Below are 27,503 nucleotides of genomic sequence, written 5' to 3'. Positions count from 1 at the left end.
TTATTGTAGAATTTTTCCCTCCGAGGAATATGCTTTTATGAAATTGGAATCTACATTCGACATATGGTGATCTGTTGGGACAAAGTGGGTATCAATGACGTTACATCGGTATTTTGGGCTTGAAATACATGTAGTTCGTTTTAGTGCTCATTTGGTGAAATTTCAGTGGGCAAAATATGGTCAGAAATGGCCACCGTAGAAAAGAACAATTCCGGAGTGCACGGCGACCTATACATGTATCAAAGTAATTGGGCGGTTGATTGGATCTGTGTGTTTCTTTAAATTATGCCTTGTGACATGATTTATGCCATAAAGAAACGTGTTTCTGGGCCAGAACTATTATTTACAGTTAGTATGAAAAACACAGCTATATATCACACAAGGTTATTTGGGCAATGATATGTCTATCACATGCGTTTATACTGGCACATTCACGTAAGGGGCAATCAATGTGAGACAAACAGTTGCTGTGGCGTATCTGTAGCATATGGGCTACATGTAACAAAAGTGACATGATCTATATATAATCAAATTCCGATGTAATATTTTGATCGATCTAGCTTACACGAACACACAGTTACACATTCGAAAACAAATCTGCATATAACCTGGCTAGATATTAATGTATAGGCAGAGAGTATTCTTATAAGCCTCCGTATCCGGCTTGGTAGGCTACATTCTGGCTGATTTCAAAGTGGCTTCAGAATCCAGTTTGGAAATCCAGTTAAAAAAAAAGAAAGAAAAAAAAAACACTCTTTTTATTTGGTGTATGTAGGATGGCCTTACAGATAGGCAACTGCATCAACTGAACTACCAGCCCGGATAGCACAGAAGCAGCACTAAATAAAAGAGCGGTGGAAATCCGACCTGCAACAAGGAGGTACATTACACGTACATGCACCCTAAAGACTCCTTCGTCGTCATATGACTGAAAAATTGTTGAGTACGACGTTAAACCCCAAGCAAGCAAGCAAGCATCAACCGAACTGCATGGCGAAGTTTGTTTCAGTAGTTTTGGATATCCACTATATATCCACATAGATATGTCTCTTTTTTCAGTGCTTTGTATAAAAAAAAACACACGGTTTTCACGGTTTACCTGATAGCTTATTTTATAATGTATGGGAAATGTTTTAACGTTGATGGTAATATTAGGCCTAACGTGAATTATATTTCTGTTTCCGTGTTGTGCTGGGTTTCACAGTTGATCCACGACTAGCGTGACTGATTGTGTGATTTGTGTGATGGAATACGTTTATCCGATGTTTGGTGAATTGGGTCCACGTTGCATAATGCTTTGGCGTCTCTGTTACAATGGTAAATTTCTTGTGATGCCTGGAAAAATGGTTTGACCGTGTCAGCATTGTACTGGACTATTAGTATGTTGAATATGGCAAGCATTCAGTTATAATGACAGAATGCATTCCATTAACACTCAGACAACACACTCTTTGTTAAAATTAGCAGATTGTTCATTTATTTATTTATTTGATTGGTGTTTTACGCCGTACTCAAGAATATTTCACTTATACGACGGCGTCCAGCATTATGGTGGGTGGAAACCGGGCAGAGCCTGGGGGAAACCCATGACCATCCACATGTTGCTGGCAGACCTTCCCACTTACGGCCGGAGAGGAAGCCAGCATGAGCTGGACTTGAACTCACAGCGACCGCAGATTGTTTTTGTACCACAGGAAGACGTGTATGTCAGGAAGTTTGTGAGGCATACTAAAAGGTTTATCTCGAACTCTTTCAGGCTTCTTCCAGTGATAAACCTGACCCTTGGTGTTGTAAGTGAAATACAGGAACATGTGATGTAGACCGCATAAAATACGGTACCAGTGTTACGTTTTACTTGTATAATGTATATCAAAATAGTGGGGCCCCCATAGCCGAAGGGGTTAGCACGTCAGCGCGGCGCACTGGCCCAGGAGCCTCTCACCAATGCTGTCGCCGTGAGTTCAAGTCCAAGTTCAAGTTATACTGTCTTTCTCTCCGACTGTATGTGGGAAGGTCTGACAGCAACCTGTGTGCCCAGTTTCCTCCCACCGTATTGCTGGTCGCCGTAGTATAAGTGAAATATTCTTGAGTACGGCGTAAAAACACCAATCAAGTAAATAAATAAATGAATATTTCCAAATGCGGAATTCTATTGTAATTCGAAAAAACGTTTCTATGCGAATTAAGAGGTTCTTGTTCAGTTTTAAGTGTGTACATGACGTAGCTCAACAAAAAATGTATAATGTACATGTAAACAGTGGCGTTCTTGTCGAGAGATTTTCTTATTGTTACTGTTTATTATGTTGGAAGATAGGTCGCATGGACATTGCCATCATCATTTATTTTATTTTATAATCAGTTTTGTTTCTAGTACCTCCATTGTTCTTTTAAAGCATTACAATGTCCATGATCAGTAACATACACAGTCGCATCATACAGTAGAAAATGGTTGTGTTTACATTAAACCAAAGTACTTGGAAGTAACAGCCTAGCATTTATAATATAGAAAAATCAATCACTGAAAACAAACACTGAGGTCTTCTTATTATAAGGAGTTTTAAAATACGCCTGCACCACATCTTATATATTTATATATTTATTTTATTTGATTGGTGTTTTAGGATATCAAGAATATTTCACTAATGCGACGGCGACCAGCGTTATGGCGGGAGGAAAACGGGCAGAGTCTGGAGGAAACCCACGACCATCCGCAGGGTGCTGACAGACCTTCCCACGTAGGGCCGGAAATGAGATGGGCTTGAGCTCACAGCGACCGCACATCTTACGTATTAACCAGACATTGTTTCATCTGGAGAAACACGCTCCACAGAAGCAGATGCAATCCCTGTGTCAACAAACAAGAAATCTTTACATTCCTAATAACCTGCATAGACCGTGCACCTGTCCTGTGCCCTCATGCACATGCGTGGACGTAACCAATCAACTATAACAAAGGTTCATCTATTAATTTATAGTCTATTTCTCATTATTTGGTAATTAAGTAACTGTGCCTAATTAAAGGGGTAATTGTTATCAAAAATGTCGGCACTGACTGAAACTATGCTTTGAAGACTATCAGTAATTGTTTTTGATGATAAATTAGCCTGACATAATATTTAATCTTATAATTGCTGTTGTCTACCTGGGGATTGTCTGCAATATTGGGGATGTGGCGTCAGATCTTGATGATTAACCCATTCTATACAGAGATATTTGTACAACGTGGCCAAAGCTGACCAAGAAACATCCTCTAAGAACCAATTCATTACACAATCAAAAAACCGTTTGTATGAAATACATGTATGTGGCCCTCAAAATTTAAAACGTCATATTATTAAATTTTTAAATTTTTCTGCCTGAATTAATTGGGAAAATTGATCCTTCTGCATATAGCGGACGCGTATGTTGATTAAAGAGCATTTATTGATGGTTTTGTTCGTGTAAGTCTTCCCGGGCAGCATTTGGGTTATGTTCGCATGTATCACTTCTTTCACCTGTATATGTTAGCCACGTTCCTTGGTATCGCACGAGTAAAAATTAAATATATCGGGAGTTAAAAACAATTAAATCAATTTGTTGAGCAAATCTAAATCCCTTGTTTGTCCACCCTCTTCACATCACGAACATCCCATTTTAAGCTACCTGCATGTACCTATATATACACCGTATATCATATAGATTGCAATTTGATAAAAATCCCAGTGGGTTTCTTTTGCCGCTTACATAACAGTTTGTCCCGAGAGATTTATGATTGATGCCTTAACTAATAAAAAGCAAGATATGAACAAGAGAAGGGTGTATCAGTTCCCTCAAATGGCCTTGATGCAGCCGATTGGCACCTGGTCTAGGAGACTGTGTACGTTCCACTCTCTGTATAATTGCGTTTAGCTTTAAGTTAGGATATTTGTAAGGTACTATTGTGACAGGCGGTCGTTTCCTCCGGGTTTCTCCACACTAATTAACTGATCTCGAACCGCCCATGGTAATGATTCAACCAATGAAAACGGCTATTGGTTACTTATTATTATTATAATATTATTATTTTTAGATATTTACATGTGTGTTAACTTGGTTTCCTAGTACATTTAACAAGATTTCACTTTCGACTAGACGGTAGTACATGTGAAATATTACAATGTTTTGTCAAGTTTTCTGACTGAAGATTACCCTGCAGTCACGGTGTTGGAGGAAACCGTCACATTTCGTCACAAACTTCTGACAGTTTGGCTGCAAACAAAATACACGACCTCAAAGTCATAGTGATTCTGCATCGCCTGCATGCATGGATTGTGCTGATAAATGTCTGTATATATATATATAAAAAAAGACAGCAACGTTTTAATTCAAATTCCTGATTCATTTCAGAAATATGCATGTATACCTTGTGCGACTACTCCCTAGATGCGCACCAGTCATTAAGGAATCTGGATTCTTTTTTAGGGTATAATTCAAAAAGTGACGTGAATAGCATATAGACAGCTTTGTTAAACTTGAGGCGGCGTCTTTCATTAGAAAGATGTAGGCTTTAAGGACCGTGAAAAGGCTGAATGGCCGTCTACCCTATTATCCTATAGTCTATTATAAAATCGTGACTTCTTCAATTCCAGCAACTTATCAACTCGGCTTTCCCGTTTATGAAGAAGCTGCAATATCCGTTGAATACCTGGGCTTTGCTGAATCTTATCGTCTCGAAGTTATGCTTTAATTAGAAAGTAGACACGTTGTGTATATAAATGTATTTGCATAGGGAAAATTTAACCCAGTGACGCATACGCATATATATATATATATATATATATATATATATATATATATATATATATATATATATATATATATATATATATATATATATATATATACTGCCTCCAAACCTTATAGTTTTATTGGAATCACGTATTAAATGGGTCGTACACACTGCATGTATGATTATGGAAGAATGGATGATGCGAGTAAAGATAATGAATGAATTACACATGGTGTATCACTGTATATGTATGTATACGTACAATTTTTTCAGTCATATGGCGACGAGGAGCAATCAGATGTGTATACATACACTGCATCTCCTGGCGGCAGGGCGAGTCCATGCCGCCGAAGTGCTGCCGTCACTGAAGTACACCAGACATGACACGCCACCCAGTCACATTACACTGACACCCGCACACATGTGCGAATGGACGATTGCACCAATGAAACGTTGCGCAAATCAAGAAATGCGCTAGTGAAATTAGAATACGGGAATGAACCACCATAGCAATTTTCGGGGATTTATTCCTATGACGATTACAATGCTGCCACATTTACAGTGCTGCCTCACTGCCTTTGTAACAGGGTGGCCACAGTGCTGCCATATTTATAGTGCTGCCTCACTGACTGTAACAGGGTGGCCACAATACTGCCATATTTATAGTGCTACCTCGCGGTGGAGAGGATGAAAAGATTTATTTGTTAATACCATGCTAACACTTTAAACTTATTACGAAATTCTCAAGAAATTCAACACTTTACAAAATGATCAGAAACGTTGTATATTTTAACACTATCTCATGTTTCATTAATACTTGTGGGCGTTGTCCTTCGGATTATGAATATTTAAAATTTTGTACGCCTCTGCGGCTTTATAGTTGGGAACGTCTGGCATCAACCTGTGCATGGTCGTGGGTTTCCCTCCACGATGTATAATGCTGGCCGCCGTCGTATAAGTAAAATTTGAGTACGGCGTAAAACAACAATCAAATAAATAGGAAGGTACAGATGTCATTTTAGAAAGTCGATTAAGTAGCAGTATTATCATTAATAGGGATTATACTTCCTGAACATAGCACAGATTCTAATCCTGAAATTTGGGTAAAACCACTGCTGATTTCGAACCAGCGACCTCAGAGTCAGGCACCAAATCGCCAGCAATACATGTCAACCGTCTAGACCATTCGACCAACAGGCCTTCCAAGAAAATATGCGGTAGTTGACCGGTAGACTTTACAGCAAACACGCATTACCCCTCTGATGATCAGAAATGATGTTAGGTGAATATATCAGATAGGTACAGGTGTCATTTTAGAAAGTGGATTACGTAACAGTATTGTTGTTAATAGGGATTACACTTTCTGAACTTTTCCTATTAACGAAAATACTGTTACTGTATACTGTATTTGTGGATACTCTGAGGTCGCTGGTTTGAAACCCACAGTGGTCTCAGCCAAATTTCAGCACTAGTATCTGTGCTATATTCAGAAAGTGTAATCCCTATTAACGATAATACTGTTAATCAAATAAATAAATAAGTAGATAAATAAATAAATGTTAAAAATTGTGTATTCTAACATTAAATTACAACCTGCATACTATCACTACACAGTAATATTCTAAGATCATGCGTTACAAAATGTAACATGATCTATCATTAAACACTTTGAAAATGTTGATATTTTTGTTATTTATTTATATTTATTTATTTTGATTGGTGTTTAACGCTCTGCTTAAGAATATTTCACCAATATGCCAACATGGTGGTGGGAGGAATTTTGAGATTGTCACAGTGGTGTTTCAAGCATGTGATTTTGTATGAATATCCCTGTACAAAGCTTTACACGTTAATAAAACGTTGTGGTGATTAAGAGGTGGCGTGTATTTGTAAGAAATGTCATGAAAAACAACTAAACTATAGACATGCCGTTGATGACGTCCTGAAGTGAAATTAACTCTACTGTAGTTTTTCAACCTTTTCGCATGTTCGTAAGGTGTTTATTCAAGCATAGTCTGAATGCATTATCTTTTCCGACCGTAAGTGAGAAGGTCTGTCACCAACCTGCGGATGGTCGTGGGTTTTCCCCAAGCACTGTCCGGTTTCCACCAACCATAATGCTGGCCGCCGTCGTATAAGTGAAATATTCTTCAGTACGGCGTGAACACCAATCAAATAAATAAATAAATAAATAAGTAAATAAATAAGTAAATAAGTAAGTAAATAACTAAGTAACTAAATTCTGAATGCATTATACTGTGTAGACTGTAAAAACTTTCTATGAAGCGCTGATATTGCCCAATCCAACCAATGTCATCTTGTCTCCAAAATCAGGTTATAAATGTGCATAAATTGCACTGAAAGCCGTTCTTTCATATGCGAAAAAATTGACGAGTCAACGTACGTATAATTTACCTCTGTCTAGATCTCTTAGACTTTAGGGTTATCACCCCCATCAGCCAATCAAATTGACATGTACACTCTGTACGTTGTAGGAGCATAGTCTGAGACTGCAAATGAACCGTTACGCAGCTTGGACCGGCCCGGATACCACAGTTGGTAGAGCGTCCGCTTCGGGACCGGTAGATCCAGGATCAACCCTTGATCGAGTCACACCTTAGACTTTAAAAGAGGAAGTTGTAACTTCCTCGCTTGGCGTTCAGCATGAAGGGGATAGTGCAACGACTGGTTGACCCGTATCAGTATAATGGCTGGGGCGGGGCGGCTTACTTGCCTTCGGTAAGTCGTCTCAGTGAAGCAGCACTAAATAAAAGAGCGGTGGAAATCCGTCCTGCAACAAGAAGGCACATTACACGTACATGCACCCTAATGATTCCTTCGTCGTCATATGGCTGAAAAATTGTTGAGTACGACGTTAACCCCCAAGCACTCACTCGCACTCACTCAGCTTGGATTACAAACACACTGGTGTCTAATCATTCCTCTTGTGTAACAGAGCCTTCTTATAACAGAGGGAACTGTTGTTACAAACAAACAAATCTGTTTATACATCTGTATGTTATAAGTACACGTCAAAGGACACGTCTACACATGCATGTTAAACGTATGATATAGAGGACAACGATCTGTTAAGGGGAATATATTACATATATACTTGTGGAACCGATTTGTTAACGTGTTTGTTTTCAGTCGCGCACACAAGGCGCGGATTCATTTATGTATTGCCTCGCACTTCATGTCAGCGGGACCGAGCGCTTCTCTCCTACCCCATGCTTATGCAGTGCATATATGCACGTCGCACATTAGTTCGTCAGAAACTTGCCAAAGGCCGGTGGTTTATCCCGGGCACTCCGGGCTTCCCTCCACCCAGAAGACTGACCGCCACCATCTAAGTTTTACTGCGTTAAACAAGAATGAAATAATTTGAAGTTTATATACATAAATAATTAAAATAATCTATTTATTTCTGTGTACTTTCATTTAAGTTACCTCAGACTCGAAAAACAATAAATGTATGAAAAAAATACAGGTGAGCGGTCGAAAGCTGGATTCGAACACGCAACCTTGCACTCGTCAGTGGCTGAGAATCTATCACGAGAATACATATACTATGATGTGCGTCTTCGAAAGAATGACATACACAAGATTTATCCACACACAGGTGTACAGCTAAGGTAACGTATACAAACCTCCACCTGTTTTCTCCGTCTTTCACAACCACAATATAAACCACTTCAACGAAGGCTAAATGAATTAAAGTCGAAAACACGAAAGCATACTTACTGTTATCTCACGTATTTCCCCCTACAAATACGTATTGTTCTTTGTCTCCATCATTGTCAGGTTTTCATCAAATCACCCCAGTCGGGAGTTAATGTTTTTAGACAAAGTGTTCCATTACACGAGATGACGTTGCCATGAGTAACACGGCTGTTTCGTGTCACCCCAGTTAACCTACATGTCTTCGTCACATGATTGATAGATTTACATACCATTTGTCTCAAAAGTTGATGTTTTCGTTACAAAGGTATGCTGTATCTAAACACCTTGAAAACAAATTACGTACGAATTTTTAAAAACATATTTACACGGTTTTTTAAGTCTAAAAAAAATAAAAAATACACGGAGTAAACAACGGAACATTACCCAGATAAATGACCTTCCAAGTAACTTTTTAAAACCTTGTTGATCAGAAAGTGAAAAATTTTCTCATCCTACAAACAACTATCGACCTTGGGCAAGTTACTGACATTTTTTGATGCGCATATATATACGCCATGCATGGGTGTCTCCTCAACGAAAGTTTCAGAATGAGTCGACCGCTTACTGTCATAAAGGCCCTGTGCGAACAATGGAAGCGGTTGAATCTATCAATTCCCAGTATCGGACAAACTGTCCAAGACAGCTCGAATCATGCAGACCTTAATTCAAAGCATGGAGGCATATATACCTCCATGTTCAAAGAGGTGACCTCATAAACACAAAAAAATACAGAAAAAAAAACATTTATTGCAATTAACATTTCTTAACTTACGTGTATGTTAACTCTTTCGGCAGTGTGTTGGTTTATCAGTCAACCTGCTTCGTTGATCAGTTTTAAGATATACATGTACGAAAATATAAATTACAAATTACTGAATGCCTTCAAGCATTATCAAGCATACTGTAAAAAAAAGAAGACAAAAAAGCACATACCTTTTTGTACCCAAAGCTTTATTTATGGTGCTCACTCAGCTTTTGTAACATGACAATAATCATTTCAAAAAGCTGTGACCAGAAGTTACACTGTGACACGACTAGCAGATACAAACTGATTACCATTTAAGCTCTTTGTACAGCCATTTCACATTGTAAGGCTATAGACATCGTGTAGTTTACGGTGTAGCCAGTTATACCAAATGTTTAATAGGACAGAAAATAGCGTTTTTATTAAATCTGCGGATGGTCGTGGGTTTCCCCGTGGGTTTACATAAAATAAATGTAAATGTAGGCCAAATTAAATGCCACACAGCAATAGTGAAAGTATGCTACTCTTGCCATTTGTTTTTGATAGCACTGGTTTTGCAATATAATTAAAATATCTCACATTAAATGAAGACAACAGTACATTAGCTTTATATACAACACAGAACTGCATGTAGCTTAATACTGTCACCATTCGTACCTTGTCTTAAATACCGAATTTTAAAACAAACCCATAAAAATGACTAACACAGATTTCCTCTAAGCATCAAGTTTAATAACACATGGACATGTTTAGGAATAGAGGTATGTAAGCGGACAAAGTAGGTGTACTGTAATTCTTTTCATGTCTTTGCAAGACGCTTTTTATAGCATGTTTTTCGGGCATTATTTTGTGTAGACTGATAAAAGTGTAGTTTTTTTTTGTCAAGGCCTGATATTGACCAATCCAACCCATGTGGTTTTGTCTCCAGAATCAAATTCAAAAGATGCACAAATCACACTGAAGTTTACACATGCGAAAAAGTTGAGGACTTTAGGTAACAAGTGGTATTCTAAAATAATCCGGTACATGTACTGTAGGCTATCCATCTCATCTCAAAAGCAAAACGGTAACGCTACATACATTTAACAAAATGTTTACCACAGTTCAAATGAAACACAGGACTTAAAAGTAACAAAAACTGTATTTCCGAATTAAAAGAAAAAAACAACAAATAATGTATATGTGTTGACGCATTTGTTTATGTTCAGTATGAAAGAAGTTATTAAATAAAAATCCGAATCAAGTTTTTGACCTACTACCGTTACTTTAATTTTATCTTTACTTGAATTTTATCTATTACTGATATCTAACTGTGCTGGAGTATACGTCTTCATTATTGAACGGAGAACCGGCAAACGCCCAACAGCAGCACTCGAAGCCATTTTATTTACGTCAAACGTTACCTTTGCAGTTTAAATTAAAGACAGAATGAGGCTACAGCAGAAACCGACAGATTTCAACATTGTAGAGGTTGAGCTACATTAAATCAACATTAAGGTAACAATGACTCCACTAATGCTTTCCACTAGCACCATCTCATACAATTAGTCAACATTTGCATTACCTAAAGTACTAGCCATCCTTTTAACAAGGAATAAGACTGGGTTGAAGAGATTTTAAACTTTCTGTGACAACGTAGTACAGATACTGAAAATATGACTGAATTTAGTTATTAAACGTTAACAGTTCTTAATATATGCAGATAAAATGGTTTCACACATTCAACTGGTGATAAAACTGTCTACTCTGATGTAAGTATATTTACATATATGTAGTATATATGGATTTCTGTAATATTCCGGGTTGGGGGGGGGGGTGTAATTACTTTAACACTATAGCACTTTCTTTGGTGGAATTTAGGCATACAATTATTATCAAAATGATGTTATAAATGAGAACTTTGTGTCATTAAAGATGCAAATTTCATTTCTCTACATCAATAGTCATTTCAGAATGTTCCAAAATATTGGTTGCAGAGCTCGTTGAAAAGGTTCAAGAATTAAGGTAATAAAATTGCGAAATCTGCTGGAAAAATTCGGCGTGCTTTAACCTGTGTTCAAAAAGCACATAAATGTTTGGTCTGGATTTAACCTGTTTTTTGCCAAACATATTGAAGCCAAACGTGTTCAGGGTAAAAACTGAGTTATAATACTGAAATCCTGGAAAAACTGATTTATGACACCTTACAAAGGAAACTGTTGTCAACTAGACAATGTTAAGATCCTTGAAAACGGAGTAAATCCCTCTGGCACATCAATGACTACAGGGTGCATGTACATACCTTGCTATGTATGCTTTTAACAGAAGCCAAAAACACCTGATATTTTTCAAAATGACCACAAAAATGACCAGGTTAAGGGTAAAGAAACAAAAACAAACAAAAAATAAAACAAAAAGCAATTCTGTCAGTAGCTCTCTTTAGCAATTCTTTGAACATAGCTGCTATAAAATGGAACTACTTTTCTAATACTGTACTGAAGCAGGCAGGTTTGCATGTTGTGGAAATAGTGCACTTTACCAAGTTTATTCATTTGATTGGTGTTTTACGCCATACTCAAAAATATTTGACTCATATGACAGAGGCCAGCACTGTGCTGGAAGGAAACCTGGCAGAGCAGCAGGTCTCTGACAAACTTTCCCAGGTGGGGCTGGAAATAAGCCAGTATGAGCTGGACTTGAACTCACAGCGACTGCATTGACGAGAAGCTATATTTACGTTTAGTTTTACTCACAAAGGCCCTAAAAGGATGGGTACAATGTATTCTTTAGGCGAACTGGTAGCTCTAAAATACATACTGAGTAATTCACAAGTGTCCATAGACAGTAGTAAATACAAAATTATTAAAAGGCAAAACATCACTAATATGAATATTATGTCAAGCTCTAATTAATATAAATAAATTTGAATTGCAAAATTATATTTAAAAAGGCGTAATGGACAAAGAAGACTGCGTATAAAAGTACAAAAAATAAAGGCAGAAATTATGTATAATAAAGCAAAACTATTCCACACATGTAAATTCTTAAAACAGAATTCAAACCAAGTTTCACAGGCTGCAAATAAATTCCCAAAATGGACTTAAAATACATCCTTAAAGTTTCCACAGGCATGAACTACATATGGTTGGAATTTACGGACTTCTTGATACCATACAATGCCTACAAAGAGAAAAGAAATTTTCATTAAATACTCGGATGCCGACATTTTCCAAGGGACACTACTGGGTAAAGTCATGTCAAATTATTATCTGAGTTATCTTCTCCTGTATTGCAAGAACAAGATATATAACAAGGACTTCATTTCACTGGATATAACATTACATAAATTATTCGTTTATCGAGGAACATGTTACACAAACAATGACAATGTCGAATTCATGAAAAAATCATTCTTTATCTACATGAACTTTCAGCTTTCAATTAACAAGTACAGCAAAGAGTTTTGGAATTCTACAAGAAAAGACAATTCAAACTTTGCATTATTACACTGATCATTTTAACCTATACATCATGGCATTTTAGATTTCTTAAAATTTTTGGAACATACTGTTGCATGATCTGACTCATCAATTCAATGAAACAGTAGGCATATTTTTCTGCAGCTAAGGCGTGAACATTTCAATTTATGTATTTCTGAATATATACTGCAGGTCAACCATTTCTGTTAAAAATTACATATACAGCGTTTGTCGAGTATCTACCAAAGATGGGTAGTTACAATTTCAATTGTCATGTTTGATCATTGATTGTGTGAAACCTAATGCTCTGAAGTGAAGAGAAAATAACAAAGACCTACTTAAAATTCTAAAAAAAATTCGAATGACACCCTTACCTTCTTGGCAAACTGAGGAAGGACAAATGCTGCGCTGTGGATGTCCGAGTTGTAATAGTTGAGCTGACATTTCTCTACCTCAGCGTCGGTCATTCTTCTCAAGGGCTCGGAGAACTTGGTGTTCTGGAGAAGATAAGTGTAAGTCCAGCAAGCTTGAGGTATTTCTCTAAATATATGGTATTAAAATAACCTAAAATTTTGTTAAAAAACTGCATTTTAAGTGGCAAATAATGGTTATAAAATATTATTTTTTGTGAATGTGTTTACATTTTTCAAGGAAGATACCATCCTACTTAAGAAAGAGTCCACAAAACAAAAGAACTCTCAAATTCAGGCAAATTGTGCAACTTTCAGGTGAAATTTGAGATCAGTTACTGTATTTCACTTATGCAAATGATTATGATGGTTAGATTAACCAGTTATTGCTGAAGAAACTCATCACAGATCAGGCAGGAACCCAATCCTTGAAAGAAAAAATGTCTTCCCAGGACTTTTAAGGTCCTAATTGTTTTCCAGCACATGAAGGACCTAATATCTGATGTTTTCCAGCACATGCAAGGACCTAATATCTGATATTTCCAGCACATGCAAGGTTTTAAAATCTAGTGTTTTCCAGCACATGCAAGGACCTAATATCTGGTGTTTTCCAGCACATGCAAAGACCTAATATCTGATGTTTCCAGCACATGCAAGGTTCTAATATCTGGTGTTTCCAGTACTTGCAAGACTCTATTATCTGATGTTTCCAGCACATGCAAGGTTCTTATATCTGGTGTTATCCAGCACATGCAAGGACCAAATATCTGATGTTTTCCAGCACATATAAGGACCTAATATCTGATGTTTCCAGTACATGCAAGGTTCTAACATCTGGTGTTTCCAGTACATGCAAGACCTTATTATCTAACGTTTCCAGCACATGCAAGGTTCTAAAATCTGGTGTTTCAAGTATATGCAAGACCCTATTATCTGATGCAAGAACCTAATAACTGATGTTTTACAGCACATGTAAGGATCAAATATTCGATGTTTTCTAAAACCTGTAAGGATCTAACATCCAATGTTTCCAGCACACGCAAGAATCTAATATCCCATGTTTTCCAGCACATGCAAGAACCTATATATACAATGTTTTCCCGCACATGCAAGAACCTTATATTCCATGTTTTCCAGCACGTGCATGGACATCAACAAAATACACACTAGTATCTGTTTTTTTCCAGCACATGCAAGGACATAGTGTATGATGTTTTCCAGCACATGCAAGGACCTAATATCTGATGTTTTCCAGTACATGCAAGGACGTATTATCTGATGTTTTCTAGCACATACAAGGACCTATTATCTCATGTTTTCCAGCACATGCAAGGACCATTCAGTTTAGTAAGTACAGGTATTGGTGTTGTTATTGGTAGCTTATTTATCGGTTCACTTAGGACATAATAATATTTATCACTGAATCAGATACTTTGATGGACTTCAATCCATGATTGAACTCTTGTTTAAGGACTGTCATGGTTCAGCAATACCAAACTAAAAATAACAGGCAAGACGCCCCATTCACTTATGACAAAGGGGAGATTGAACTGCTCAGATTTGGAAACAGGCCTTAAAGGCCAGACTAATTTTGTTCTGAAGAACTTGGTAATTCCGTAAAGCAAGTTTTAATCTGGAATTCTGAAGTAGCTGTGGGAGGCACGAACGTCAGAGAAACCGGATATACAATGGATAAAAGGCAAAACAGGGTTCAAGTAACAGCAAAAACAAGTGCGTTCTACACCTACATGAATAATTTGCACCTGATTAGTTAAAAATGATAACATGGTGGTGCTTTCAATTTTCTCAATGTTCACCATCATGCTTACGCTGGACTGCAATATCTCGAGGTATATACCATACAAGTAAATAACCAGCTACCTTATTCTTGCTGCAGAGAATGAAGCCTATCTGTCCACCGACGTAGCTTGGGATAGTGGTGAAAGCGTAGTCTACCACAGGGTAGATGGATTGACAGAAGGAAAACACCTCCCGGATGATGCCCATGTCCAACCACAGACACTCACCTACAACACATGGGAAATTCATCATACTTAGCACAAGGGAAATTCATAATACTTAGCACGAGGGAAGTTCATCATACTTAGCACTAGGGAAATTCATCACACTTAGCACGAGGGAAGTTCATCATACTTAGCACTAGGGAAATTCATCACACTTAGCACGAGGGAAGTTCATCATACTTAGCACTAGGAAAATTTATCACACTAAGCATTAGGGAAATTCATCATACTTAGCACGAGGGAAGTTCATCATACTTAGCACTAGGGAAATTCATCACACTTAGCACAAGGGAAATTCATCATACTTAGCACTAGGGAAATTTATCATACTTAGCATGAGCGAAATTCATCACACTAAGCACTAGGGAAATTCATCATACTTAGCACTAGGGAAATTCATTATACTTAGCACTAGGGAAATTCATTATACTTAGCACGAGCGAAATTCATCACACTAAGCACTAGGGAAATTCATCATACTTAGCACTAGGGAAATTCATTATACTTAGCACGAGCGAAATTCATCACACTAAGCACTAGGGAAATTCATCATACTTAGCACTAGGGAAATTCATTATACTTAGCACTAGGGAAATTCATTATACTTAGCACGAGCGAAATTCATCACACTTAGCACTAGGGAAATTCATCATACTTAGCACTAGGGAAATTCATTATACTTAGCACTAGGGAAATTCATTATACTTAGCACGAGCGAAATTCATCACACTTAGCACTAGGGAAATTCATCATACTTAGCACTAGGGAAATTCATTATACTTAGCACTAGGGAAATTCATTATACTTAGCACGAGCGAAATTCATCACACTTAGCACTAGGGAAATTCATCACACTTAGCACAAGCGAAATTCATCACACTTAGTACCGTACAAGGGAAAATCATCACACTTAGTAATGTACAAGGGAAATTCATCATTCTAAACACAGAAGAACTTCATCATTTTTGACAGGTGAAATTCGTCAGTCTTATCACATGCAAAATTCATTAATCTTAAAAACCCAAACTCACAGCTGTTTCCATTTCTGATTTTGCATCCAGGAATGAGCTCTGCACCTATACGCATTTGTTTTCAACAAAATATTTGCATAAGGGATAGGCAATGATTGGCTGAAAATTTCCTGGTAGACTTTACAGGAGGCAATGTCCCTGGCTGTTGAAACAGTAGGGTTCTGAACACTATATAGTCAAGCAAAAGACAGCATGAAACCTATAGCAGATTATCAACATTTGTGGCAGCAAAGATAAGTTAATAATATCCTCACATTATTTATTTTCAGGAATTAAAACTAACTTATAGTATATCCTACGACATATTCTGACAAGGCCCTGTTTACAGTACACATTTTATTGAAATGTACTCGCCACTCTCGTATTGTGTACCGTATCGCATCGTTACTCGACTGTACTCATTATATCCCTGCTCTGTACATAAATGAGAACATTTTGACTCATTAAAATGTTGATAGTCAATACTGTGTTAGGTACTCCAAAAATTTTTCAACCTTTTCACATATGAAAGAGCAACTTTCCGCGCAATTTATGCTCCTTTTGGATCGGATAGTTTCAGGCTTCACAAAAAGTATAAATTTATCAGTCTACACAGAAGAATGCTTCCAGAATATGCTTGAATAAACACTTTGCAAAGGTGTACAAAGGTTGAAGAATGAATGTAGTATTGGGTGTCCTTGTTTTCTCATTATTTGTAATAAAGTAAGAAGTCGAAACAACAACAACAAAAAATAAAACAAAGAAAAAATTAAAAACACACACAAAAAGACAAACAATACAAGACTGAGATGACAGTAAATATTTACTTATTTATTTGTTTGATTGGTGTTTTACGCCGTACTCAAGAATATTTCACTTATACGACAGCGGCCAGCAGTATGGTGGGTGACAACTGGGCAGAGCCCGGGGGAAACCCATGACCATCTGCAGGTTGCTGCCTGACCTTCCGATGTACGGCTGAGAGGAAGCCAGCATGAGCTGGACTTGAACTCACAGCAACCGCATTGTTGAGAGACTCCTGGGTCATCACGCTGTGATAGCGCGCTAACCAACTGAGCCATGGAGGCCCCCTGACAGTAAATACATGTAATTCCAATCAGGATATTCATCTAACAGACAATCAAGTATTTCATCTCTAAAGAAATAAATTGATCAAAAGTGATCAATCACTGGTTACCTTGACTACAGATAATCCCCTCAGGCTTCAGCACTCTGTACATCAACTCATAGTACTGCTTCTGAAACAGAACTGTAGCTGGGCCTAAAAGGGAAACACAAACAAAAATTTATTATCAAATGTTAAGAAACAGGACCTGATAATTTTACAGCACAAACAAGTGAAGAATCCCTATTGCATAATATAAATAAAATAATATAAACTTCTTACATACATATATCTAATTTTTTTTTTAAACGATGTTTTAGCCTACAGTTTAAAATCATGTAAAAAGGCAAATAGATAAAGAAACTAAATTTCACACCACTTGTTTTCTAAAAGACTGAAGGATCTACATCTACATTCTACCAAGAATGCCAAACAAAACAACAGCTGTTGTACTAACCAATAGGATCAGAGGAGTCCGTGATGATGACATCGAACTCGTTCTCGTGTTCCTTCATATACTCCAGTCCATCGCCAACGTTGATCTCGACACGCGGGTCATCATAACCCTTAGCCATGTTGGGCAGGTACTTCCTGGAGAGTTCAATAACACGCTGGAAGGGGAAAGGGAAAGCATGAGATCAAGGGTGACAAAACACAACGGGAGCAGGATGCATGACCTATCTATCCGACAATCTATTCTACTCATACACCACCCCGTGTCCAAACTCTTTGGCCTGATCAATTCTTATCTAATAACTTTTCTTCATATTTGGAAGATATCTGCCGTTATTAATTAAATGCAGGTTCACCGGGAGTTTGATGTGAATATTTACCAAATTCTGAAGTATTTGATTTATTTATTTATTTGATTGGTGTTTTAAACCAAACTCAAGAATATTTCACTTATATGAGGGCGGTCGGCATTATGGTGGGTGGAAACCGGGCAGAGTCCGGGCAAACCCACGACCATCTGCAGGTTGCTGAATGACCTTCCCACTTATGGCCGGAGAGGAAGCCAGCATGAGCTGGACTTGAACTCACAGTGACCGCATTAGTGAGAGACTCCTGGGTCATTACGCTGCTCGCTAGCGCGCTAACCAACTGAGCCACGGAGGCCTCCAAAAATCCTCAAGTAACAACCAGCAATAATTCAGGAGTAAATAGGAACATGAGATATTAAGGTTTACTATAAAATGTCTGATTTGATCCCACATATGCCAACCGACACCTCTCCGCTTGGGTCACAAATACTTGGGCTTTATCCCTATATCCCTTTTATGCATCACTTTTTATATTTGTGATGAAGGATAACCGAAATATCGCAGCTCAAAGAATGCAAAAATGCCCACTTTGAGAAAATCAAAGCAAGCCATCATGCTCTCAGTTTTAATCAATCAAGGGCAAGTTATTTCTATCACCTGAGAAGGCATCTTTTCTGCACTGACGTCACCCACTCCTAGTTCAATATTTTGCCATGTAGAATAAGTGTTAAATCAACTGTTTTCCTTCTGATTACGAGACAAAGTTTTGATAAACTTTTAAGCCATTTTCAACAAGAAAGTGGTTGTGGAATATGGCTACAAAGGACTGTCTTGCCTCAAATACTAAAGAGCGTAGGGTGTGGATAACATGACATCGAGTTTCCAGTTTCTCTACAATGGCGTGTCCCATGACCTCATAAGAATTCAAGTTGATTTATAGAATTACCAAGAAGGTAATAAAAACAATGTCTATTCCCATTTAGGTCTATATGAACTGCTCTTCCAAAATAACTTAGGTAATGTTTTTTTTAGTCTTTTCTTTAAAGTCTTTCACAAGATCTTACTCGCATGTGAGTTCACATCTTTCTCTGGCTTACTCCAAAATTCTTCATAACTTTCATAAACCAAAATGCCTTTTAAATACAATAACTGTATACACATTACTAAAAGCATGAATAAGTGATGATTTTGAAGTTTCATTGGATGAAAGACAAAAAAGATTGACTGACTGCCCATATGGCTCTTACATTATCAATCTCACACACGACTACCCTCTTCACAGCAGGGTGTTTTACCACCTCTCTGGCCACACCACCATCACCACCGCCAACCACCAGAACCTGTCAATCAAAACAACCAAGAGAAAAACTGTAAATATCATTAACGCAAAAGGAAAAAAACAACAAAAAAAAAAAACAAAACAAAGTATAATTGATATTGAAAGGAATCTTGTGTTCTTGGGTGGGAGTTTAGCTAACACACATTTCAGGGATCAGGATGAGTTGAGATAACTCACATTTTGTTGACTAGGATGAGAGTTTAGCTAACACACATTTCATGGATCAGAACGAGTTCAACTAACTCACATTTTGTGGATTAGGATGAGAGTTTAGCTAACTCACATTTCAGAGATCAGGATGAGTTGAGATAACTCACATTTTGTGGATTTGGGTAGAAGTTTAGCTAACACACATTTCAGGGATCAGGATGAGTTGAGATAACTCACATTTTGTTGACTAGGATGAGAGTTTAGCTAACTCCCATTTCATGGATCAGGACGAGTTCAACTAACTCACATTTTGTGGATTAGGATGAGAGTTTAGCTAACTCACATTTCAGAGATCAGGATGAGTTGAGTTAACTCACATTTTGTGGATTTGGGTAGAAGTTTAGCTAACACACATTTCATGGATCAGGACGAGTTGAGATAACTCACATTTTGTGGATTAGGATGAGAGTTTAGCTAACTCCCATTTCATGGATCAGGACGAGTTGAGATAACTCACATTTTGTGGATTTGGGTGGGAGTTTAGCTAACTCCCATTTCATGGATCAGACGAGTTCAACTAACTCACATTTTGTGGATTAGGATGAGAGTTTAGCTAACTCACATTTCAGAGATCAGGATGAGTTGAGTTAACTCACATTTTGTGGATTTGGGTAGAAGTTTAGCTAACACACATTTCATGGATCAGGACGAGTTGAGATAACTCACATTTTGTGGATTAGGATGAGAGTTTAGCTAACTCCCATTTCATGGATCAGGACGAGTTGAGATAACTCACATTTTGTGGATTTGGGTGGGAGTTTAGCTAACTCCCATTTCATGGATCAGGACGAGTTCAACTAACTCACATTTTGTGGATTAGGATGAGAGTTTAGCTAACTCACATTTCAGAGATCAGGATGAGTTGAGATAACTCACATTTTGTGGATTTGGGTGGGGTTTAGCTAACTCACATTTCAGGGATCAGGATGAGTTGAGATAACTCACATTTTGTGGATTTGGGTGGGAGTTTAGCTAACTTGCATTTCGGGGATCAGGATGAGTTGATATAACTCACATTTTGTGGATTTGGGTGGGAGTTTAGCTAACTCACATTTCAGGGATCAGGATGAGTTGAGATAACTCACATTTTGTGGATTTGGGTGGGAGTTTAGTGGGATTAAGCTGATCATCTCCTGATACGAGAACTCATCCCTCTCTGTACACTGCACGATGTCATCCAGGGTCAACACTGTCCCGAACGTCTTACTGCAAATACAGGCAGAAAATACAGACTGTATTGCAAACAGAGGTAAAAGGTAGCAAAAGGAAAATACAGGTAGACAGTTATGCTTTTAAATTATTTATTTACAAGTTTAAACCTTTCCTGTGAAGATGGTTGTCAGATTCATGGATAAAGAGAGACAAAACATCCTCCATGAACTGCATGGGTGATGACAACCAAAACATCTTCTATGAACCACATGGATAAAGAGAACCAAAACATCCTCCATGAACCGCATGGGTGAAGAGAACCAAAACATCCTTCATGAACCGCATGGGTGATGACAACCAAAACATCTTCCATGAACCACATGGATAAAGAGAACCAAAACATCCTCCATGAACCGCATGGGTGAAGAGAACGAAAACATCCTTCATGAACTGCATGGGTGAAGAGAACCAAAACATCCTCTATGAACCGCATGGGTGAAGAGAACCAAAACATCCTTCATGAACCGCATGGGTGAAGAGAACCAAAACATCCTTCATGAACCGCATGAGTGAAGAGAACCAAAACATCCTCCATGAACCGCATGGGTGAGGAGAACCAAAACATCCTTCATGAACCGCATGGGTGAAGAGAACCAAAACATCCTCTATGAACCGCATGGGTGAAGAGAACCAAAACATCCTTCATGAACCGCATGGGTGAAGAGAACCAAAACATCCTCCATGAACCGCCTCTAATAAGCACTAAGCACATGGCCGAATTCCTCAAATTTTTCGAATATGAAAGAGCAACTTTCAGTGCAATTTATGCACATTTTATATTTGATTTTGGACACAAAACTACATTGGCTGGATTGGCCAGTTTCAAGGCTTCACAATAAAGTATAATTTCTTCAGTCAACACAGAATGATATCTTCAGAATATGCCTGAATAAACACCTTGCAAACATGTGAGAAGATTATAATCACAGCTAATCCGGCCAAAGCTTGACTCTTAGATAGATGCTTTAGCTGATTCAGTCTGTGAGGCCACAACAATGGACATCAACGAATGCATGATTATGACTTAATGTCATTATGGCAGCAATGTACCCATATTGAGTCAAGAGTCACCTTTTGAAGAACACGATCTTCTGATACTTGGACTGCTCCTCATGAAGGATTTTCTCAATCTCGATGGACACGCCGAACCCAGGCCACTGATCATTAACCTCGTGAAACCAGCGTCTACCATTGGCCACCAACCCCGTCATCTTGAAACAAAGGAAACTGGGTCAACACTGAGTAAATGTTTCAAATATTCACATAAATTATTTCAACATATACAAAACAAATCTGAATAAACGTGGTCACACATTCTCCACAAAGGTAATAATGCTAAAGATCCAGCTGTGGGTCTGTTGAGTTTAGATTATGGATATCATGAATGGAAGGGAGATAACCATCAAAGACCGGGATGATCAAATGTTCTTAGTTTATTTATTTATTTGATTGGTGTTTTACGCTGTACTCAAGTATACTTCACTTATACGACGGCGGCCAGCATTATGGTGGGAGGAAACCAGGCAGAGCCCGGGGGAAAACCCACGACCACGCACAGGTTGCTGACAGACCTTCCCACTTACGGCCGGAGAGGAAGTCAGCATAAGCTGGACTTGAACTCACAGCGACAAATGTTCTAGATGTATTAAATCACAAAGCATTAAACCAAAACAAAAAAGAACAAAAAAAAGGCTACAAAAAAAAAGGGGGAAAAAACAAACAGGCACTGAATTCTTGAAATGACAATAACAACAGGTTCTATTCTACAAAGTGCTACTTCACCACAGCTTTTTCATTTTTCACCCTGTACTCAGTCTGAATTTTACGTTGACAGTGAGATTCGTTTATATGAATCATAAAGTCAATCATGAACAAAATATTCTGAGAATTGTCAAGATGAATTGATTGATTGTTGATTAACTCCATGCTCAAGAATGTAGTAGTTAAGCCCAAAGTTATCTGGGGTAAACTACAGATTTTTTTCAAGTCACTGAGTGAGTGAGTGAGTGAGTGCTTGGGGTTTAACATCGTGCTCAACAATTTTTCAGTCATATGACGTCGCAGGAATCCTTAGGGTGTATGTAATGTACCTCCTTGTTGCAGGCGAGGAAGTTACAACTTCCCCTTTTAAAGTCTTAGGTGTGACTCGACCTAGAATTGATCCTGGATCTACCGCTCCCGAAGTGATGCAAGTCACTGACAAATGTTCACCAAATGTCACTTGCACATATGCACTCCATATTGGTGGAAAATGGTCTTCAACAAATGTAATACTATCGAAATGGCCCCATGGGCAGTCAATAATTTGCCATCAATGCCATTAAGAACATCAAAAACAGGGGAAATGCTACTCTCTCTACATGACAGGCCATTCAATTCTATCCGATCCGTGCTCTGTCGAAAGACACCTGGTTTTCTGATAGGAGAGGTAAGTGCCATAATCCATGTTGGCCAATGAACGAGCAAAATACTTCAACAGGCGAGTACAAATTTTCCTTGATTTAAGTAGAGGTGCGTGGTATGACTCATTATTATTCATATACTACACGTATTTATTTATTTATTTGATTGGTGTTTTACGCTGTACTCAAGAATATTTCACTTATACGACGGCGGCCAGCATTATGGTGGGTGGAAACCGGGCAGAGCCCGGGGGAAACCCACGACCATCCGCAGTTTGCTGGCAGACCATCCCACGTACGGCCGGAGAGGAAGCCAGCATGAGCTGGACTTGAACTCACAGCGACCGCATTGGTGAGAGACTCCTGGGTCATTACGCTGCGCTAGGGCGCTAACCAAGTGAGCCACCTAGGCCCCTATACTACACGTAGAATGAGATGAAAACTACTCCAGCAATACATGGCATCATCGATCGCGCACAAGAAAACCATACATCCTCTCAATACTTAAAACCAGATCTCTGGTATTCACCCTCTCATTTCGATTGGTCATGGCAGCTCTACAACAACAACATGTTAGCGCTTATGACAGTATGATTGTTTCCCATTGGTCATTGTGGGCGTTTGTTATGTTGTTAATTAGGCATATGCATTAGCTTTGTGAACTCTTTCAGCAGTGGTACATGTAGTCTGTAGGTGAAGTGTGGTCAAGGGCCGCTGCATGTATGAGGACAGTCAGGGAAATGTATGCATCAAGAAGTCAAAAAACAAAACTTACCTTACCACTAGCTTGAATTAAGTCACAACCGGCTTTGGAGTCAACACTGGTAAGACGCTGTAGTGACAGCTGCACAAAAATGAACTGTTGTAGGTGAGACAGGGCTAGGAGGTGGGGACACGTCACGGGTAGCTTGGGGTACTGTTAGAACGGGACACGTATAGCTCCCAATTCTGAGATCTAGTGTAGGACAGACTGGAGTTTTGTTCACAGCTTTCCTAGCCACACTCACGAGGCACCAAGATCTGGCCCAGGGTCGATGAATGGACACTCACACACAGGTGGACGGGACACAACAGTTGACACGGTTACTGAAGCCAGGATGGTGCCTGCCTGGATTTGCCACTCCTGGAACTCTCCACACATTTATCAAGGACAGTAAAAGCTGGGTTGGAACCTTCACTGTTACAAAGTGAAACTTTGGACTAATATTCGAAAACGCTGCAAGGGGTGCTCCTTGAAACAAAAAAAAAAAGAAAAAAAAAAAGATGTGCTGATTAAAATCTTTTAATATTTGAGACTGCAGACATCTGGGCATTTGCCCTTTTATTTGCACCAACATGCTTACTCGTTCACACAGGGCAGTGAAAACACTGTTTGAATAACATGGTAGTTAATACAAAAACTCATGGCCTCATAACTCTGAAATCGATTAACACGATGTGTTGGGAGAGTTACAGGGGAACAACTAATTGTAATGTGTAGAATCAACAAATATGCCACATTTACCGCATCTTCTCACGCTCATTTAATCTTTCCTAGCATAGATCGATGTCTACCGAGTGTTTCCCATAATCAACTTACCTGTTTTAAACCCAAAAAAGATTTCTAACAGCACAAATTCAGGAAATAAGTACATTTTCAGACAATACACCCACTGTGGCCGTAAGCAAGCTGTATCCATTTTGATCACTTGCAAGAATGAACGGGACTGATGCGCCATCTTATGACAAGGGGAGGGAACCAGCCAAATGGACTAGACCTGGTGTTACTATAATGATTGCCATAGGTATTATCTCCCTTGAGCAACCTTACTTCTTTCTGGGTTCACATCTATCACGTGAATTGTATGTATAACTATCAGAATGAGATGGAAGCCACAGTGGGCGTTGTGTCTGAAAATATATTTATTTTGTGAATTTGTGCAGTTGCCATGGATTGTTTTTGGTTTGGCGAGGCTCAGAGCACGTTAGCTGATTATGGGAACCAATAGGCTGACATCAATTTACGCAAGGGAAGATTTAATGCGCATGTGAAGATGCCGGAAATGTTGCTTTCCGTCGATCCGACACATTAAAAGCAGTTATTCCATGTAACTCTCCCAACACTTTGTGTTATTCCATTTCAGAGTTACATTTCACAACTACATACTCTACATACTACAGTTTTGGCTACTGTCATCTGCTCTTCTCTGAATATCATCCAATGCTGTTCATTTCCCTATACCTTCCCATGTTATCCTTCACCTCGTCATCTGCTTGTGCTGATTTGCACGAGCGATTTTCCCCTGTGTCCGCAGCCTCAAGTGAAAATGACTTCTTTGTAAAGTCTTGTCAAACCATATACATTATCCAATCTACAGTATTGTATTTCACTGAAATATGGATTGTCCTCCATTGTCCATAGAGGTCTTAAAATGACTTTTAATGCTAATACTTAAGTTTTTTTAATAAGAAATTAACTGACAGAATCACACGTGGAAGCAAAAACATCTGAACACAATAACAAGTTAGATGGATACATGTATAAAAGTTTCAAATTCCATCATATGGGATTGGTGGTTTTCACAATTTCTACTGCTGCAAATATCAAACAAAAAATAGTCCAAGTCAAACATAACGGCCTGTTCGCAGCACACTATGTCTGGCTGTCAAGTATACACACACACGCATATATATATATACATACATATATATATATATATATATATATAAACACACACTCACACACACACATATATATATATTTGAGTTTTCAGTCTGACAATATTTATTTATTTATCTGCTTGGAGCTCGCTTTACTCAATAATATTTCCCTTATACGCCAGAGCCTGGGGGGAAACCCACGACCACCAGCACCCACAGGTAGCTGGCAGCCCTTCCCACGTATGGCCAGAGAGGCAACCAGCATGAGCTGGACTTGAACTCAAAGCGATCACATCAGTGAAAGCCTCCTGGGTCACTGTGTGGCTCGCGCTAGAACGCTAACCACCGCGGCCTCGAATTTAGGCCACCTATCTGCCTATACTTGTCACTGACGGCACAGCTCACAGTAGGCTGTCTCTAGGTGAGGTTGTCTACCCGCCAGATTTTCATGTCACTGTCCTTGACATCAGACACTGAGAATCAGGTACGTGCCGAAAATGAAGGTGAATGACCTAGCATTGTTTGAATTAGTCTGAATTAGTGTGACGGGTGCGTCCAGGCGTTGTTGGAGCGCGTGACTCGGTGATAGTGTAGCGCGCACGTCTCCCAAATAACTGTTGCGAAATCATTATCACCCCAACCTCACACAAAGCTTGCTTAGACAAGTTAAACATTACATACTAAGAAACAGACATACCTAAACTCAGATAGAGAAAGACTGATCAGCGCGTAAATTTCACCTGAGCAACCACCTGACAACATATAGCAGGACTCACCTTAAAGTTCATAAGACATACGCGACTGCAGACTGGTAAAACCTTAACCCACTTAAAAACCGGAAAATCTTTTTTATTTTTTTTATTCTTATTTTTTCTTTGCCCAAAATATCAATATAATATAAGGCATTGTGTCGTTTTAAAAAATACTTTGGGATTGTGAGTTTGAGAGAGTGAATGGTATCTCGTTTACTGTTCCGTTTCCTTTTTACAGTAAAGTTCATACCCAGTTATGGACTAGGTTGAAAGTTTAATAAAATGATGGGCGGTCAAAAGGGCCTGTCGTAAGATTGATATTTTGTGTGTTACATGGCGCGCTGTTATGATGACCGTGGGATAAGTAAAGAATCGGATGTTCCTCGTGTTTGTTATTGATCTGGTTCTCAGCTGTTCGTAGTGAAAAGCAAAACCGTGTGCATTTCTGTACAGGTCAACTAATGTGCTGGCAGTGGGGCGTTCTCCTTACTGCGCATCCATGGGGTTCACATCAGTGTACACTGTTAATTTTGTCCTGACAAAATTTTACATGCCCTGCAATATATATCTCGCCACGTAGCATTTGTTAGTAGGGACTGTGTGTTACGTGACGATTTCAACCAACGTCACATGTTATTGGTGCAAAAACTAGTGTGTCAAGGTTATCTCCTTTCCATTAAACCTTGGCCCATATTTATCAAGCCAGTTGAGAGTAAGTGCTTGAAAAACCTGTCTCGGAATAGGAAAGAATTAAAATATATCGAGGCTAATTCGGTAAATTGGGGTTAATATATTATTCTGCAGTAAAGGATCACTGTACAGATTTTGAACTTTTTGGAGCAAAGCATTTTAGTGGTAGCTGTGTTTGAAATTTTGACTTAAGTCCTCAGATCCGTTTAATAATGGTCCCTTGGTTTGCATAGGCCTACTTGACGATCAAGGCT

At 38.6% G+C, this 27,503-nt stretch overlaps 1 protein-coding gene across 2 annotated transcripts; it reads right to left on the bottom strand.

The window, feature by feature from the left end:
- Positions 1-9,408: 9,408 nt before the first annotated feature.
- Positions 9,409-26,567, bottom strand: LOC135476187 (spermidine synthase-like). 2 transcript variants are annotated; one of them, XM_064756122.1, is made up of 10 exons: positions 26,505-26,567; positions 23,943-24,398; positions 21,837-21,976; positions 20,639-20,759; positions 19,252-19,344; positions 17,701-17,854; positions 17,316-17,399; positions 14,965-15,110; positions 13,048-13,170; positions 9,409-12,374 (listed from the first exon to the last, which is right to left on the bottom strand). In XM_064756122.1, the coding sequence occupies exons 3-10, from the start codon at positions 21,974-21,976 to the stop codon at positions 12,330-12,332; spliced, it is 906 nt and encodes a 301-aa protein (XP_064612192.1). In that variant the 5' UTR covers positions 23,943-24,398; positions 26,505-26,567; the 3' UTR covers positions 9,409-12,329. The 2 variants fall into 2 exon arrangements, with proteins under 2 accessions (XP_064612192.1, XP_064612191.1); XM_064756121.1 differs by lacking the exon at positions 26,505-26,567 and adding an exon at positions 24,747-24,857.
- Positions 26,568-27,503: the final 936 nt, after the last annotated feature.

Source organism: Liolophura sinensis, chromosome 10, assembly GCF_032854445.1.
Source record: "Liolophura sinensis isolate JHLJ2023 chromosome 10, CUHK_Ljap_v2, whole genome shotgun sequence".
NCBI lineage: Eukaryota > Metazoa > Mollusca > Polyplacophora > Chitonida > Chitonidae > Liolophura > Liolophura sinensis.
This window is presented reverse-complemented; position numbering and strand designations above follow the sequence as displayed.